We start from the raw sequence: 14244 nt of genomic DNA, 5'->3' as shown, positions 1-14244 counted from the left end.
ACCCTAGACTTAAGATGCATGCTTCTGTGTTCCAATCTTTCAAAGCCCCAGAAGATTGGAGGTTTGTGGCAAACCAAGGACATCACCAGTTAACAGTCCTGCTGTCTGGGCTCTTGGCAGTCTTGAAGGTCTTCACCAAATGTATGGCAGTGGCTTTTCTCAGAAGAAGAGTCCATGTATTTCTGTACCTCGACAGCTGGCTCATCAAGGGCACATCTCAAGTGCAAGTGAAGATAGACGTCACCCTCATCCAGTTGACCTTCCATGTGTTGGGCCTTAAAATTGTGTGCAGAAGTAAACACTGATACCATTTGTAGTAGGAAGAGAGCCTGAGACATAAGCCCTTGTATAAGACAAGACCTGCTCACAGAACCTGGCAAGAACACAGCTAATATTGCAAAAATACACATTCCTAACAACTGCTAAATTCAGAGCATTCATGCAAACACATCCCGATATCAAGTGGTACCAGAACATCCCAATATCAAGGATGATACAAAAACATTCCCTAAAAGATAAGGTCAGGATAACAGTATAACTTGTTTATATCAGGGTATAAAGATGTATCTCAGAAGGAGTATCTTTGACCAGCTTAGGGGGCAGTGGAAAGTCCCACCACTCACTCAACTGCATCCATTGTCACTGGCATGCATAGAATATCAGGGTTGGAAGGGACCTCAGGAGATCATCTAGTCCAATCCCCTGCCCAAAGCAGAACTAATTCCCAGACAGATTTTTGCTCCAGATCCCTAAATGGCCCTCAAGGATTGAACTCACAACCATAGGTTTAGTAGGCTAATGCTCAAACCACTGAGCTATCCCTCCCCCACGTTTTAGTATCCTCGTGTCTTAGTATAATTCCCAATTCTGAACCTTAGCGTCCAAAATATGGGTACTAGCATGAATTCCCCTAAGCTTAATTACCAGCTTAGATCTGATAGGCCACCACCAATCAGGACTTAAGAGTGCCTGATAAACTCTGGTCTCCCCCAAAACCTTCCCTGGGGACCCCAAGACCCAAATTCCTTGAGTCTCACAACAAACCATTTCTCTTCCCCCTCCTCCCCTCCATGTGTTCCCTCCCTGGGCTCCTCGAGAGAGATACAGATTCAAGCTCCATGAATCTAAACAAAGGGGTTCTTCTTCGAGTGATTGCTCACATCCATTCCAGTTAGGTGTGCGCGCCGCGTGTGCACGTTCGTCGGAAACTTTTTACCCTAGCAACTCCAGTGGGCCGGCAGGTCGCCCCCTGGAGTGGCGCCGCCATGGCGCCCAATATATATCCCTGCCGGCCCGCCCGCTCCTCAGTTCCTTCTTACCGCCGTGTCGGTCGTTGGAACTGTGGAGCGCGGCATAGCTGTCCTCCACGTCCCTAGCTCTCCTAGTTTCTATCGCTTGTTTATCGCTTATCTCTAGTTCTATATAGTTGTTAATTAGTATTGTTAAGTAGATAGTTTAGTAAATAGCTGTTAAGTAGTTTCTTGCCGGGGGCTTAGCCCTTCCCGGCACCGGGCGCCAGGCTCATGCCTGTTTCGCCAGGCTTCAAGCAGTGTGCGGCCTGCAAGAAGCCCATGCCTACCAGCGATCCCCACGAAGCGTGCCTGAAGTGCCTCGGGGAATCGCACAGATCTGACAAGTGCCGCATCTGTAAGGCTTTTAAGCCGAGGACAAAAAAGGAGAGGGATCAGAGGCTCCGAACTCTCCTAATGGAGGCGGCACTTGACCCGTCGACTTCGCAGACCGTGGTTTCGGCACCGGCACCGGATCGCTCCGGCACCGAGAAGACTCCTCGGCACCGACCTTCTCCGGCACCGGAATCAGAGCCTAGGCCGTCGAAGTCTAATACTCCGGCCAGGCAGACCCGGCTTGAACGCCCGGCCTCGACATCGGCCGCGGCGCCGCCGGCACCGTCAGCACCGTTGACTCCGGGCCCGGCGGGTCCGTTGAGTCCGGTGCCGCCGAGCTCCCCCATGAGATCTGGGGTTGAGATAATGGTCCCATCCACACCGGAGACCTTCGCCTCGGCTCGGGACCTTATTGCCCTGACGGAGCCTACTCGGCTGCCACCCCCGGTTCCTCCGGTGCGGGTCACGTCCAGAGGCAAGCCCATGATGTCGGCACCGCCCACGGACAGTCGTTCGCCATCCAGGCCCCGACGTCTTGGGCGCTCCAGATCCCGACGCCGCTCGCAGTCCCGGCACCGCTCCCCTCAGCGGTACCGGTCGCACTCGCGGCACCGGTCGGCATCGAGACGGTCGCGGTCAGGCTCCAGTCGACACCGGCACCGCGACTCCAGGAGCAGGTCCCGACGCTACTCGCCGCACCGGTCGACCTCCCGGCACCGAGCTGGTGGCAGGTCCCGGTCCCGGTCCCGATCTCGCTCGACCTCCCGGCACCGAGCTGGTGGCAGGTCCCGGTCGACCTCCCGGCACCAAGCTGGTAGTAGGCCCCGGTACCGAAGCGGCGCCCGGTACCGAAGCGGCGCCCGGCACCGTGACAGATCCCGGTCCCGAAGCAGCGCCCGGCACCGTGACAGATCCCGGTCCCGGTCCCGATCCCGGCACCGTTATGACTCCCGGCACCGGTCCCCGGCACCGAGACGATCCTCCGTGCCGGCCCGCGCAGACCCGTACCATCCAGGGTCGGCCCCGCCGTGGCCCTCGAGGCAGCCGTCCGTGTCCTCCCAGACGGACAGCGGCTATGCGCTGGGCACCGACCGGCAGGCGGCGCTGTTTGCTGATCCGCCGCTGCAGGACCAAGGCCCCCCACAGTGGGGATTCTGGACACCCTGGGCGTACCATCAGGCCCAGGGCCCCCAGCAGCTCCCTGCTAGGCCGGCGACTGCGGAGCGTAGGGCCCCTGAAGCCTCTTTGTCTCGCCCCCCTCCCTCCCCGGAAGGGGACGAAGGGTCCAAACAGCAGGACTCCGCTGCGGCTCCGGAGACAGAGGCGAGGGCTGAGGAAGACCCTCAGTTGGACACTATTGTGCCTGGGGTCTCATCATCCTCCTCCCCGGATGAGGCGGTGGCGGGTACCTCCTCCAACAGTCCCCCCCCGCTGGATCTCAGGGCGCACCAGGACCTCCTCAGGCGATTGGCTCAAAACCTGAGTCTGCAGGCAGAGGAGGTCTCGGAGATAGAGGACCCAATTGTCACCATCCTCTCTTCCGATGCTCCCACCAGGGTCGCCCTGCCGTTTATACGGACCATTCAGGCCAATGCCAATACTATCTGGCAGTCCCCGGCCTCCATCCCTCCGACAGCGAAAGGAGTCGAGAGGAAGTACATGGCCCCTTCTAAGGGGTACGAATATTTACATGTTCACCCGACTCCCGGTTCACTGGTAGTGCAATCGGTGAACGATAGGGAGCGTCACGGCCAGGAGGCTCCGGCCCCCAAATCCAGAGAAGCCAGGCGGATGGACCTCCTTGGCCGTAAGGTGTATTCGGCTGGGGCGCTGCAGCTCAGGGTCTCTAACCAACAGGCCCTGCTGAGCAGATACGCCTTTAACTCCTGGGTGGCAGTGGACAAATTTAAGGAGCTGCTGCCACAGGATGCTCGCCAAGAGTTTGCGGCCATCCTGGACGAAGGCAAGAAGGTCGCGCGCACGGCCTTACAAGCCTCCTTGGACGCTGCGGACTCGGCTGCCCGTACCCTCGCGTCAGGAGTTACGATGCGTCGCATCTCCTGGCTGCAGGTTTCCGGCCTTCCGCCAGAGCTCCAGCACACGATACAGGACCTTCCTTTCGAAGGCCAGGGCCTGTTTTCCGATAAGACAGACCCCAGACTTAAGAGTTTAAATGACAACCGGGTCATTGCGCGGTCCCTCGGGATGCACACCCCCGTGACACAGCGTAGACCCTTTAGGCCGCAACAACAGCAGCACCGTCGGCCGTTTTCCCAGTTCCGCCAGCGGCAGGACCCTTACAGGCGCCGCGGCAGGAACGGGAGGCGCAGGCAGTCGGGGAACCAAGGGGGGCAGAACCAAGGCTCCTCAAAACCCCCGCCTGGTCCTAAGCCTTCATTTTGAAGGTGCGCTCGAGGGCGCAGTAACAGTTTCCCCTATGGATCCTTCCCCTCCGTTTTCCAACCGCCTTTCGTTTTTCCTCCCGGCGTGGTCCCAAATAACATCGGACCGCTGGGTCTTGAGCGTGGTGCAGACGGGGTACCGCCTGCAGTTTGTTTCGTTCCCTCCTTCCCGCCCTCCTTCCTCGTCCCTCTTCAGGGACCCCTCTCACGAGCAATTCCTTCGGCAGGAGGTGCAGACGCTCCTCAGCAAAGGAGCTATAGAGGCGGTTCCCGAAAACGAGAAAGGCAAGGGGTTTTATTCCCGCTATTTTCTGATCCCCAAGGCCAAGGGGGGCCTCAGGCCTATCCTCGACCTGCGAGAGCTCAACAAATACCTCGTGAAGTTGAAGTTCCGCATGGTATCCCTGGGGACCATTATTCCATCCCTGGATCCGGGAGACTGGTACGCCGCCCTCGACATGCAGGACGCGTATTTCCACGTTGCCATTTGGCCACGCCACAGACGCTTCCTCCGCTTCGTTGTGGGGGCTCGTCATTATCAATTTGCGGTCCTCCCGTTTGGCCTGTCCACGGCCCCGAGGGTGTTTACAAAATGCATGGCAGTTGTCGTGGCGCATCTTCGGCGCAACCGTGTCCACGTGTTCCCTTATCTGGACGATTGGTTGATTCGGGGCACGTCGGAACAGCAGGTGTACAGCCATGTCCGCGTGATCACCGGCATGTTTGCGAGTCTGGGCCTCTTGATAAACACAGACAAGTCCACCCTGAGGCCCACTCAGAAGGTGGAATTTATCGGGGCCGTCCTGGACGCCACTGTGGGCAGGGCCTCGCTGCCTCGGCAGCGGTTCCAGACCATGGCGGCGATCGTTCAACGCTTGCGGTCAGCCCCGTTGACGTCAGTGAGGACATGTCTAACCCTGTTAGGCCACATGGCGGCGTGCACTTTTGTGACCGACTACGCTCGGCTCCGCATGAGGCCTCTCCAGCTGTGGCTTATCAGTCATTACAGGCCAAGGCAACCGCTAGACATGTTAATCACAGTCCCCCAGAAGGTCTTAGATTCCCTCGGCTGGTGGGTGGACCAGTCCGTATTGTGTGCGGGTCTTCCCTTTCACCCGTCTCAGCCCTCGGTATCCCTGACAACGGATGCCTCAGATCTAGGCTGGGGGGCCCACCTAGGGACCCTGCGGACGCAGGGCCTATGGTCCCAGGAGGAGGTGGGGCTACATATCAACATGAGGGAGTTGAGAGCGGTCCGCCTTGCTTGCCAAACGTTTTGTCATCAGCTTCAGGGTCGTTGTGTAGCCGTGTTCACGGACAACACGACGACCATGTATTATATCAACAAGCAGGGCGGCACCAGGTCCTCCTCCCTGTGCCTCGAGGCGATACGACTCTGGGACTTTTGCGTAGCCCACTCCATTCACCTCAGGGCTTCCTTCCTTCCTTCCCGGAGTACGGAACACGCTGGCGGATCGATTGAGCAGATCCTTCCTGTCACACGAGTGGTCCCTTCGACCGGACGTCGCTCTCTCCATTTTCCGGAGGTGGGGTTATCCCCGGGTGGACCTCTTTGCGTCCAAGGGGAACAGGAAGTGCCAAGCGTTCTGCTCCTTTCAGGGCAGGGAGCCGGGGTCGATAGCGGATGCCTTCCTCATCCAGTGGTCGACCCACCTGTACTATGCGTTTCCTCCGTTCCCTCTGGTTCACAAGGTCCTCCTGAAGGTGCGCAGAGACAGGGCTCGTGTGATCATGGTGGCCCCGGCATGGCCCAGACAGCACTGGTACACCATGCTGCTAGACTTGGCCGTAGCCGACCCAGTTCCCCTGCCCCTTCATCCGGACCTGATTACCCAGGACCACGGGTCCCTCTGTCACCCAGACCTGCAGTCGCTGCACCTAGCGGCGTGGCTCCTGCGTGGCTAACTGGTTCCGAGCTGCGCTGCTCCACGCCTGTGAGAGAGGTGCTCTTGAGCAGCAGGAAACCGTCCACAAGAGCCACATATTCGGCAAAATGGAAACGCTTCTCCTGTTGGTGCGTAGAGAGAAATCTCCGCCCTATGGAAGTTTCGGTATCCGAAATCTTAGACTATGTTTGGTCCCTCAAAGAACATGGTCTGGCCTTATCGTCGTTGCGAGTCCATCTGGCAGCTATCTCCACCTTTCACCCGGGTGCGGACGGTCGCTCCGTCTTTTCTCACCCGACGGTGTCGAGATTTCTTAAAGGGCTGGAACGGTTATTCCCTAACGTCCGTCCCCCTGCTCCAACCTGGGATCTTAACCTGGTGTTGTCCCGACTCATGGGGCCCCCCTTTGAGCCGTTAGCTACTTGCTCCCTGCTTTACCTCTCTTGGAAGGCTGCCTTTTTAGTAGCCATCACCTCAGCTAGACGGGTGTCGGAACTCCGAGCCCTTGTGGTAGACCCCCCATATACGGTCTTCCACAAAGACAAGGTGCAGCTTAGACCACACCCTGCCTTTCTACCCAAGGTGGTCTCAGCCTTCCACGTCAACCAAGAGATTTTCCTCCCGGTTTTTTTCCCAAAACCTCACTCCTCAGGCAGGGAGCAGCAGCTCCACTCGCTGGATGTCCGTAGAGCTCTCGTGTTCTACATAGAGAGGACCAAACCCTTCCGCAAATCCCCCCAGCTTTTCGTGGCGGTAGCGGACCGTATGAAAGGGCTTCCTATCTCCTCCCAGAGGTTATCCTCATGGGTTACGTCCTGTATCAGGACCTGTTATGACTTGGCCCATGTCCCTACGGGCCGTGTGACTGCGCATTCTACCAGGGCGCAGGCGTCGTCGCTGGCTTTCCTTGCCCGTGTGCCCATCCAGGAAATCTGTCGGGCAGCGACCTGGTCATCGGTCCACACCTTTGCTTCCCACTACGCCCTGGTACAGCAGTCGAGAGAGGATGCGGCCTTCGGAACTGCAGTGCTCCATGCCGCGACTTCTCACTCCGACCCCACCGCCTAGGTATGGCTTGGGAGTCACCTAACTGGAATGGATGTGAGCAATCACTCGAAGAAGAAAAGACGGTTACTCACCTTTGTAACTGTTGTTCTTCGAGATGTGTTGCTCACATCCATTCCACACCCGCCCTCCTTCCCCACTGTCGGAGTAGCCGGCAAGAAGGAACTGAGGAGCGGGCGGGCCGGCAGGGATATATATTGGGCGCCATGGCGGCGCCACTCCAGGGGGCGACCTGCCGGCCCACTGGAGTTGCTAGGGTAAAAAGTTTCCGACGAACGTGCACGCGCGGCGCGCTCACCTAACTGGAATGGATGTGAGCAACACATCTCGAAGAACAACAGTTACAAAGGTGAGTAACCGTCTTTTCCCCCTTCTCCTTTCTTCCTCCCAGATCTTTCCCGCCTTGGGTACACTAGGAGATCACTGTGATTCAAACTTCTTGAATCACACCACAGAGAAATCAGATCTCCTGGAGAGAGAGACAGATTCACGCTCCGTGAATCTAAAACAGAGAGATTCCACCCTTCCCCTCCCTTCTCCTTCCCTGTTAAGTACAGACTCAATTCCCTTGAGCCTCAACAAGGGGAAAAAATCAGACAGGTCTTAAAAGCAAAACTTTTAATAAAAAGAAAGAAAAGAGTAAAAAGGTCTATCTCTGCAATTTAGATGGTAAAAAGTTACAGGGTCTGTCAGCTTAAGAAATTGGAGAAATAGCCTCCTCCAATAGAAATACAATTTAAAATACTTCCAGCCAAATACACATTTGCACATAAAGGAAAACAAATAAAAAGACTATACCGTCTTTCTACCTTTATACTTACAAAATTGGAATAGAAGATTAGAGAGCCTGTAGGTACCTGTGGTCACTCTCAGAGCCCAGAGAGAACAAAGCAAAACCCAAAACTACAAAGGCTTCCCTCCACCGAGATTTTAAAGTATCTTGTTTCCTGATTGGTCCTCTGGTCAGGTGTTGGGTTTTTTTTGGTTCCTTGTTTGTTAACCCTTTACAGGTAAAAGAGACATTAACCCTTAACTATCTGTTTATGACAGAGCGTAGAGTCTGCTAGGTGCTATTACTGTGCTTCATTGACAATAAACCTGGCTGGGTGCCTTCGTACCTTAATGGATCTTGTGGTCATTGGGTGGTTCACTCAAGATTGCTGTGCCAACTGTCTGTGCAGAGCTGCGAGAACAAACACACACAGAGCCAAATATCTAACCACACTATTCAGAGAACAGAATTCATCGGGGTGGTCCTTGACTCTCAGCTAGCAAAAGCCTTTCTTCTGGAAGATCACTTTCAGGCAATCTTGGAGTTAATATGCTGCATGCAAGCTCACCTGGTCATGACGGTCAGGCTTTGCTTGAGCTTTCCTGGCCACATGACTTCGTGTACACATGTGGTTTGTCATGTGAGGCTGAGACTCAGACCTCTCAAAGCCTGGTTGGCTATGGTGTATTTCCCCTCCAGGCACCACCTAGATAGGGCTATCAGGGTGCCTCCTTATATCCTCAGCTCCCTGTCATGGTGGCTGGATCACCTAGTAGTCTGCAGGGGGATTCCCTTCACAAAACCCCAGCCATCAGCAAACCTGGTCTTGGATGCCTCAGCACTGGGCTGGGGAGCCCACCTGGAGATGCTCAGGACCCAAGGTCGCTGGTCTGCAGAGGAGTTATCGCTTCACATCAATGTCAGAGAGCTCAGGACAGACCATCTAGCATGCCAGGTGTTCTTGCCTCACATTCCGAATGACAGTTTCAATTCTCATGGACAATAAATCAGCCATGTACTACATCAACGTTGAGGGACCCATTCTCTCCCCACTCCCATGCTGGCAGAGTCTCTCTATGGGAGTTCTGCATTGTGCACTCGATCGAGATCGAGGCTTCATACCTGCCAGGGGTGCAGAACCAGCTTGTGGACTGCCTCAGCAGGTCCTCCTCCACTTACCTCTATGCCCAGATGATGATTTTTCCCCACATAGATTTGTTCGCAACACATTCCAACAGAAAGAGCCAGCAGTTCTGCTTCCTGAGGGGTCACAGCCCAGCTCCATGATGGATGCCTTCCTGATTAAATGGTTGCATCACCTATTCTACGCCTTTCTGCCCATCCCGCTGATTCACAATTTGCTGATAAAGATCAAGCAGGATTGGGCTCGGGTTATCTTAATAGCTTCAGCTTGGCCTAGGTAGCACTGGTAAACACCTTGCTTGTTCATCTCTCCCTTGATACCCCCCCAAGCTCTCTCTGTACCCATACCTGATCTTGCAGGACCATGGTTGGCTGCTCCACCCAAACCTCAGCTCTCTGAGGCCTGAAATCTGTGTGGCTGAACCCCAATGAACAGGCTTGTTTGAAGCAGGTCCGCAAAAGTCTCCTGGGCAGAAGGAAACCTTCCATGAGTACAGCTTACTGTGAAAACGGGAAGCGGTTCTCTCTCTGGTCATCCAGATGTGGAGTCCCGCTGATGCAATCTTTGCTTAAGTAATCTAAGATAAATCTCCTATCTTTGAAAGAACAGGCCTGGCCCTTTCCTCTATAAAGGTCCAGTTGGCAGCCATTTCAGCATTCCATCCAAAAGTCAACAAAAGGTTGGTGTTCTCCCTCGAAATGGTAGTCCGCTTCCTCAAAGGTCTGGAGAGGACATTCCCTCAGATGAGGGAACCTCTCCCCCCATGGGACTTGAATCTTGTCCTCTTGAAAGTGACGTGGCCACCGTTTGAGGCACTCACGGTGCATTCTCTACTACATCTTTTGTGGAAAACAGCCTTTCTGATGGTGATTACTTTGGCCAGGAGGGTGTCAGAGATGTGAGCCCTTATGGCAGGGCTCCCATATAGTTTTCTTTATGGACAAGGTACAGCTTCAGCCGTACCCAAAATTTCTCCCAAAGGCTGCGTCCCAATTCCACTACAACCAACCAATCTTTCTGCTGGTCTTTTATCCTAAACATCATACAAGTAAGGAAGAACAATGCCTGCATTCCTTGGATATAAGACATGCTCTGGCATTTTATATTGAAAGGACCAGACCAACTTCAGCTCTTCATAGTAATAGCTGATGGGAAGCCCTGTCATTCTATCTCTGCCCAAAAGGATCTCATCTTGGATCACATCTTGCATACGAATGTGCTATGACCTCGTGGGCATTTCCCCTCCACCAAACTTAACTGTCTGCTCCATGAGGTCTCAGGCCTCTTCAGCAGCCTTCCTAGCACAGGACCCATTCCAGGAGATATGTAGAACAGCAACCTGGTCCTCAGTGCACACGTTCTTCACACATTATGACCTCTCCTGTCATTTGTGAGTTTGCAAATATTATTGCCAGAAGCTCCAAGATTTCTTCAGCTAATTCCTTCAGCAGCCTGGGGTGAACAGCATCAGGCCCCGCTGACTTGAATTCATTTAAATTAGTCAGAAGATCTGATATGTTCTTTACTTATCCCGATCTGCATCCCTCCCCCTTTGTCATCTATGGTTACTTCACTAGTTTTCTGGTCACGTTATTTTTTGTGAGAAGAATTAAGCCCCACTTTACTTAAAGGTAAGTTTTGCACTTTTCAGTCACTAGTGCCATCTCCAGGAGGCCAGCCTTGATGACCTCTTGAGGTCCCTTCCAGCCCCACATTTCTATGATTCTATAACTGCATATGCACATGCCTTTACACAGAGTGAGAACAGCCTGGGGCAAAAGGCACTGACATACAGGGTCTGTAAGTTTACAAACAGACAAAAATTAATAGAAATAGGAACTAGTTTCCTGAAGTCACAGATCAGGAAATAGGAACTGGAATAGTAAGGGACTAGGTTACAAGCAAGTAACCTAAGCAATGTCAATTGGCAGGATAGGGAGGGGTGGCTGGCAGCAGACAGAGAGTGAGGATAGTGGGCTGTTGTACAGGAGACAAGGATGACAGAATTAGCAGGATGTACGGGTAAGTTTGACAAAAACAGTAGATATATCATGACACCTCACAGGGTCATTCACAGAAGCACAGAAACAGAGAGCTGACTTCACTGTTGGCCTCTTGTCTATTTCTTTTAGAGTAGAAGCTCCTCAGGATAAGGTTCAAATCTTCCCTTATGTCATGCACACTGTCAGCACTTAATTATTTGATCTAGTTCCTTTATTCTGGTTTACAGGACACTGTCCTCCCCAATACTTTTTCCCCCCTAATCCAACAGCCAAGTTTCTGAATCTTATTCACCATGCCGCACTGGAGCCAACCAGGAAATACACAGAGCCACAGACAGAGAGCCAGGAAATTGGCTGGAACACCACTCCTTTGGTGAGTAGGATCTCTAAACACTATCTAGAGTATAAAAAGGAGCAGCTCAATGTAGGCCTTTTGAGCTCATTTCTCTGGTTGAGGAATAAACCCAGAACAAACTTGAAACAAAAACAGGCAAGTCCTATCTTAAGCGGGGGTTCCGTTCCGCGGTTATTGCGTAAAGCAAAAACTGCGTATAATCAAAATTATATCCCCAAGCCCTTTAAACCCCGCCCGCAGCTCCAGCCATTTAAATGCCCCCTCTCCCCGGCCCCGCTGCCGGAGTTGCAGATGGGATTTAAAGGGCTCCACCAGGCTTCCCCGCTGCAGTGGGGAGCCCAGAGAAGCCCTTTAAATCCCGCCCGCAGCTTTGGCAGCCAGGCTGGGGCTGGCATTTAAAGGGCCTGGAGCTCCATGGTGGCTTGAGCCTCGGGCCCTTTAGTTTGCCACAGGGGCTACCAGCCACCCCTGCAGCTGGGAGCCCTCTGGGTGATTTAAAGGCCCTGGGACTCCCAGCCACAGCTGGTGCCCCAGGACCTTTAGATCAAGGCCACGCCCCCCCCCACTCTGGCCATATGCGTAAAGTTGAAATCACGCATGTTAAATGTGCGTAAGTTGGGAGAGACCTGTATAACCAATGGAACAAAAAAGGTGTGGGAAACAGGAATGGTTGGGAAAGAGCTGAGGTGCTAGTGGATAGCAAACTGAACATTAAATTTTAGTAGAACATGATGTAGTATACAGCCCTACTCAGAGGTGCCAACTTTCCGAGTTCCATGTGTGAGTGCGTGCGCAGACACACACAACCGCTGCTCCACCTCAGGCTCTGCCCCCACTCCACCCTTTCCCCCAAGCCTACACCGCATCCCTTCCTGCCCCTGCTCTTCCTCCCTCCACCCCCAGTGCCTCCTGCATGCTGCTGAACAGCTGATCGCTGTGGGCAGCAGGCACTGGGAGGGAGAGGGAGGAGCTGAGGTGAGAGGGCTGTGGGGGGGGAGGAGTTGATCCACGGGGCTGCTAGTGGATGCTGAGCACCCACTATTTTTTTCCATGAGTGCTCCACCCCAAAAGCACCCACGGAGTCTCGCCTATGGCCCAACCTGCATAGGCATTGCGGAGTACAGAGGTGAAGTGATAGTCCCCCTCTCTCAACCTGCTAAAACCATATCCAGAATATTTGCATTCAGTTCTGATAACATCAATATCATATGCTACAAATGTTTGTAAGTAAATGTGGTATGACTATCCCCTTTAGGTAGGTGGGAAGAAAGAACCAGGAAACTACAAATAAACCTGAGGTGTATCCCAGTCAGAATATATATAGTCTGATTTATGATAGGCATCAAACATGGAAATACTTGAGGAGAAAAGATGTGAACTCTGACACATGGGTTTATTAAACACGGATCACGTCTGACAAACTAATAGCAGTAATCATGACTGATCCAGCACAGGCTTCTGAGGTTCCATTAAAGCAAAGAAGTGCCTGAGGAATTCTGGTAAATTTCTTCTTGGAAACCAATTAATTGAGGGAACATAAAACTGATGTAGTTGTCAAGTATCAGAGGGGTAGCTGTGTTAGTCTGGATCTGTAAAAGCAACAAAGAGTCCTGTGGCACCTTATAGACTAACAGACATATTGGAGCATGAGCTTTCATTGCTGAATACCAGGCATCCGACGAAGTGGGTATTCACCCACGAAAGCTCATGCTCCAATACGTCTGTTAGTCTATAAGGTGCCACAGGACTCTTTGCTGATATAATTGTATTTGTTTCAAAGTAGAGACAGGGATTGCCACAGGTCAATTTCTTAGAGCTTCCTCTACTCAGAGAGGAAAAGAGCAGATAGGCAGTCAATGTGGTAGAGTAGAGGGCTTTAGTCTTTAAAAAATTAGCTAGTTTCTAGATGGATAACACCTGCAAACAAGCTATCTCTAAGGGGGTAACTAATGCAGCTAAGGGGTGAGGGATCCCATGCCTGCACCAAACAACTATTAACTAGTTCCAGCTCCAGAAATGTAAATGCTATGGTGCATCTCAGATGAGTCAGAGTTACTGGTGACAATGCCTGAGCTAGAAAGAGCCCAGCTTGACTTTCAAGTGGTTGATTGAAGTTGCAGGACTAGCAGCAATGGGTGAGGGAAAATAAATGCATCTAGAATTGAGCACATCTAAAATGGAGTTAGAGACAAACCTAGGAGCTCTCAGTACCATTTTTACAGAATCACTTTGGAAGTGCAGTTACCAAAAGACAAATGAAGTTTACTTTTTATGAGCACCTGGGTACTGTAGAAATCCAACAGTGAAGATCTGACAGACCAATGGCCGGTATGGTAAATCCTATCTATTGCTTTTATCTTAGTGGTGATCAGCCAATAACCTGAAATAAGAGATTCAGTTACCTTGTTAATCATATAGTCATCTAGTCATGCAGCAGTGAATTGCAGCAACTGACTCCTTGCATCCTTCATCTCAAAGAAAACATCTCCTGGAGATGCTCCTCACCACTTTGACCATTTTCTCTTCCACAGATTAGTGTGGCCCGCACTGACCGCAGACTCTACTTCCCATGCCGGAACAGTGAGATCACCAAGTACATGGCTGCCATGTGGCGCCTGAAGGAGCAGAGTGAGAACATGCAGTAGGGTGGTAGTAGCAACATTGCTTTGCTAGGCAGAGTTGTGTGGTGTTGGAGTTTCTAAACAATGTTGCCACCTCCTCATTGCCATGGGTAGCCCTGTAGATTTCTGAGCAAGGGAGGAGGAATCTCCAGCTGGGCCATACCTCCTGGAAGCTGACAGCTGTTACAGAAATAAACCCATGTGAAAGTTCTGCTTTTGTCTCTTACTGCTCACGTCCAAGTGGATGTACTAACAACCTGTGAAAGGCTCTACCCTTTTGACAGGCTCCAGGCTTCTGACTGTGGCAAAGCCAGTATTTACCAAGTCTGACCTGAAGGTTAAATTCCCCA

General features: G+C 52.6%; 1 protein-coding gene across 3 annotated transcripts in view; it reads left to right on the top strand.

Annotated features, from left to right (window-relative positions):
• FAM183A (family with sequence similarity 183 member A) overlaps positions 1-14105 on the top strand; it is a 37259-nt gene extending 23154 nt beyond the window's left edge. The window contains exons 3-4 of one of the 3 annotated variants that reach the window (XM_030571669.1): positions 11125-11291; positions 13805-14105. In XM_030571669.1, the coding sequence (XP_030427529.1) occupies positions 11125-11291; positions 13805-13918 (281 nt within the window). In that variant the 3' untranslated portion in view covers positions 13919-14105. The remainder of the gene's footprint in view (positions 1-11124; positions 11292-13804) is intronic. The other 2 variants (XM_030571670.1, XM_030571671.1) reach the window with 2 other exon arrangements.
• Positions 14106-14244: the final 139 nt, after the last annotated feature.

Source organism: Gopherus evgoodei, chromosome 8 (assembly GCF_007399415.2).
Source record: "Gopherus evgoodei ecotype Sinaloan lineage chromosome 8, rGopEvg1_v1.p, whole genome shotgun sequence".
NCBI classification, from domain to species: domain Eukaryota; kingdom Metazoa; phylum Chordata; order Testudines; family Testudinidae; genus Gopherus; species Gopherus evgoodei.
This window is presented reverse-complemented; position numbering and strand designations above follow the sequence as displayed.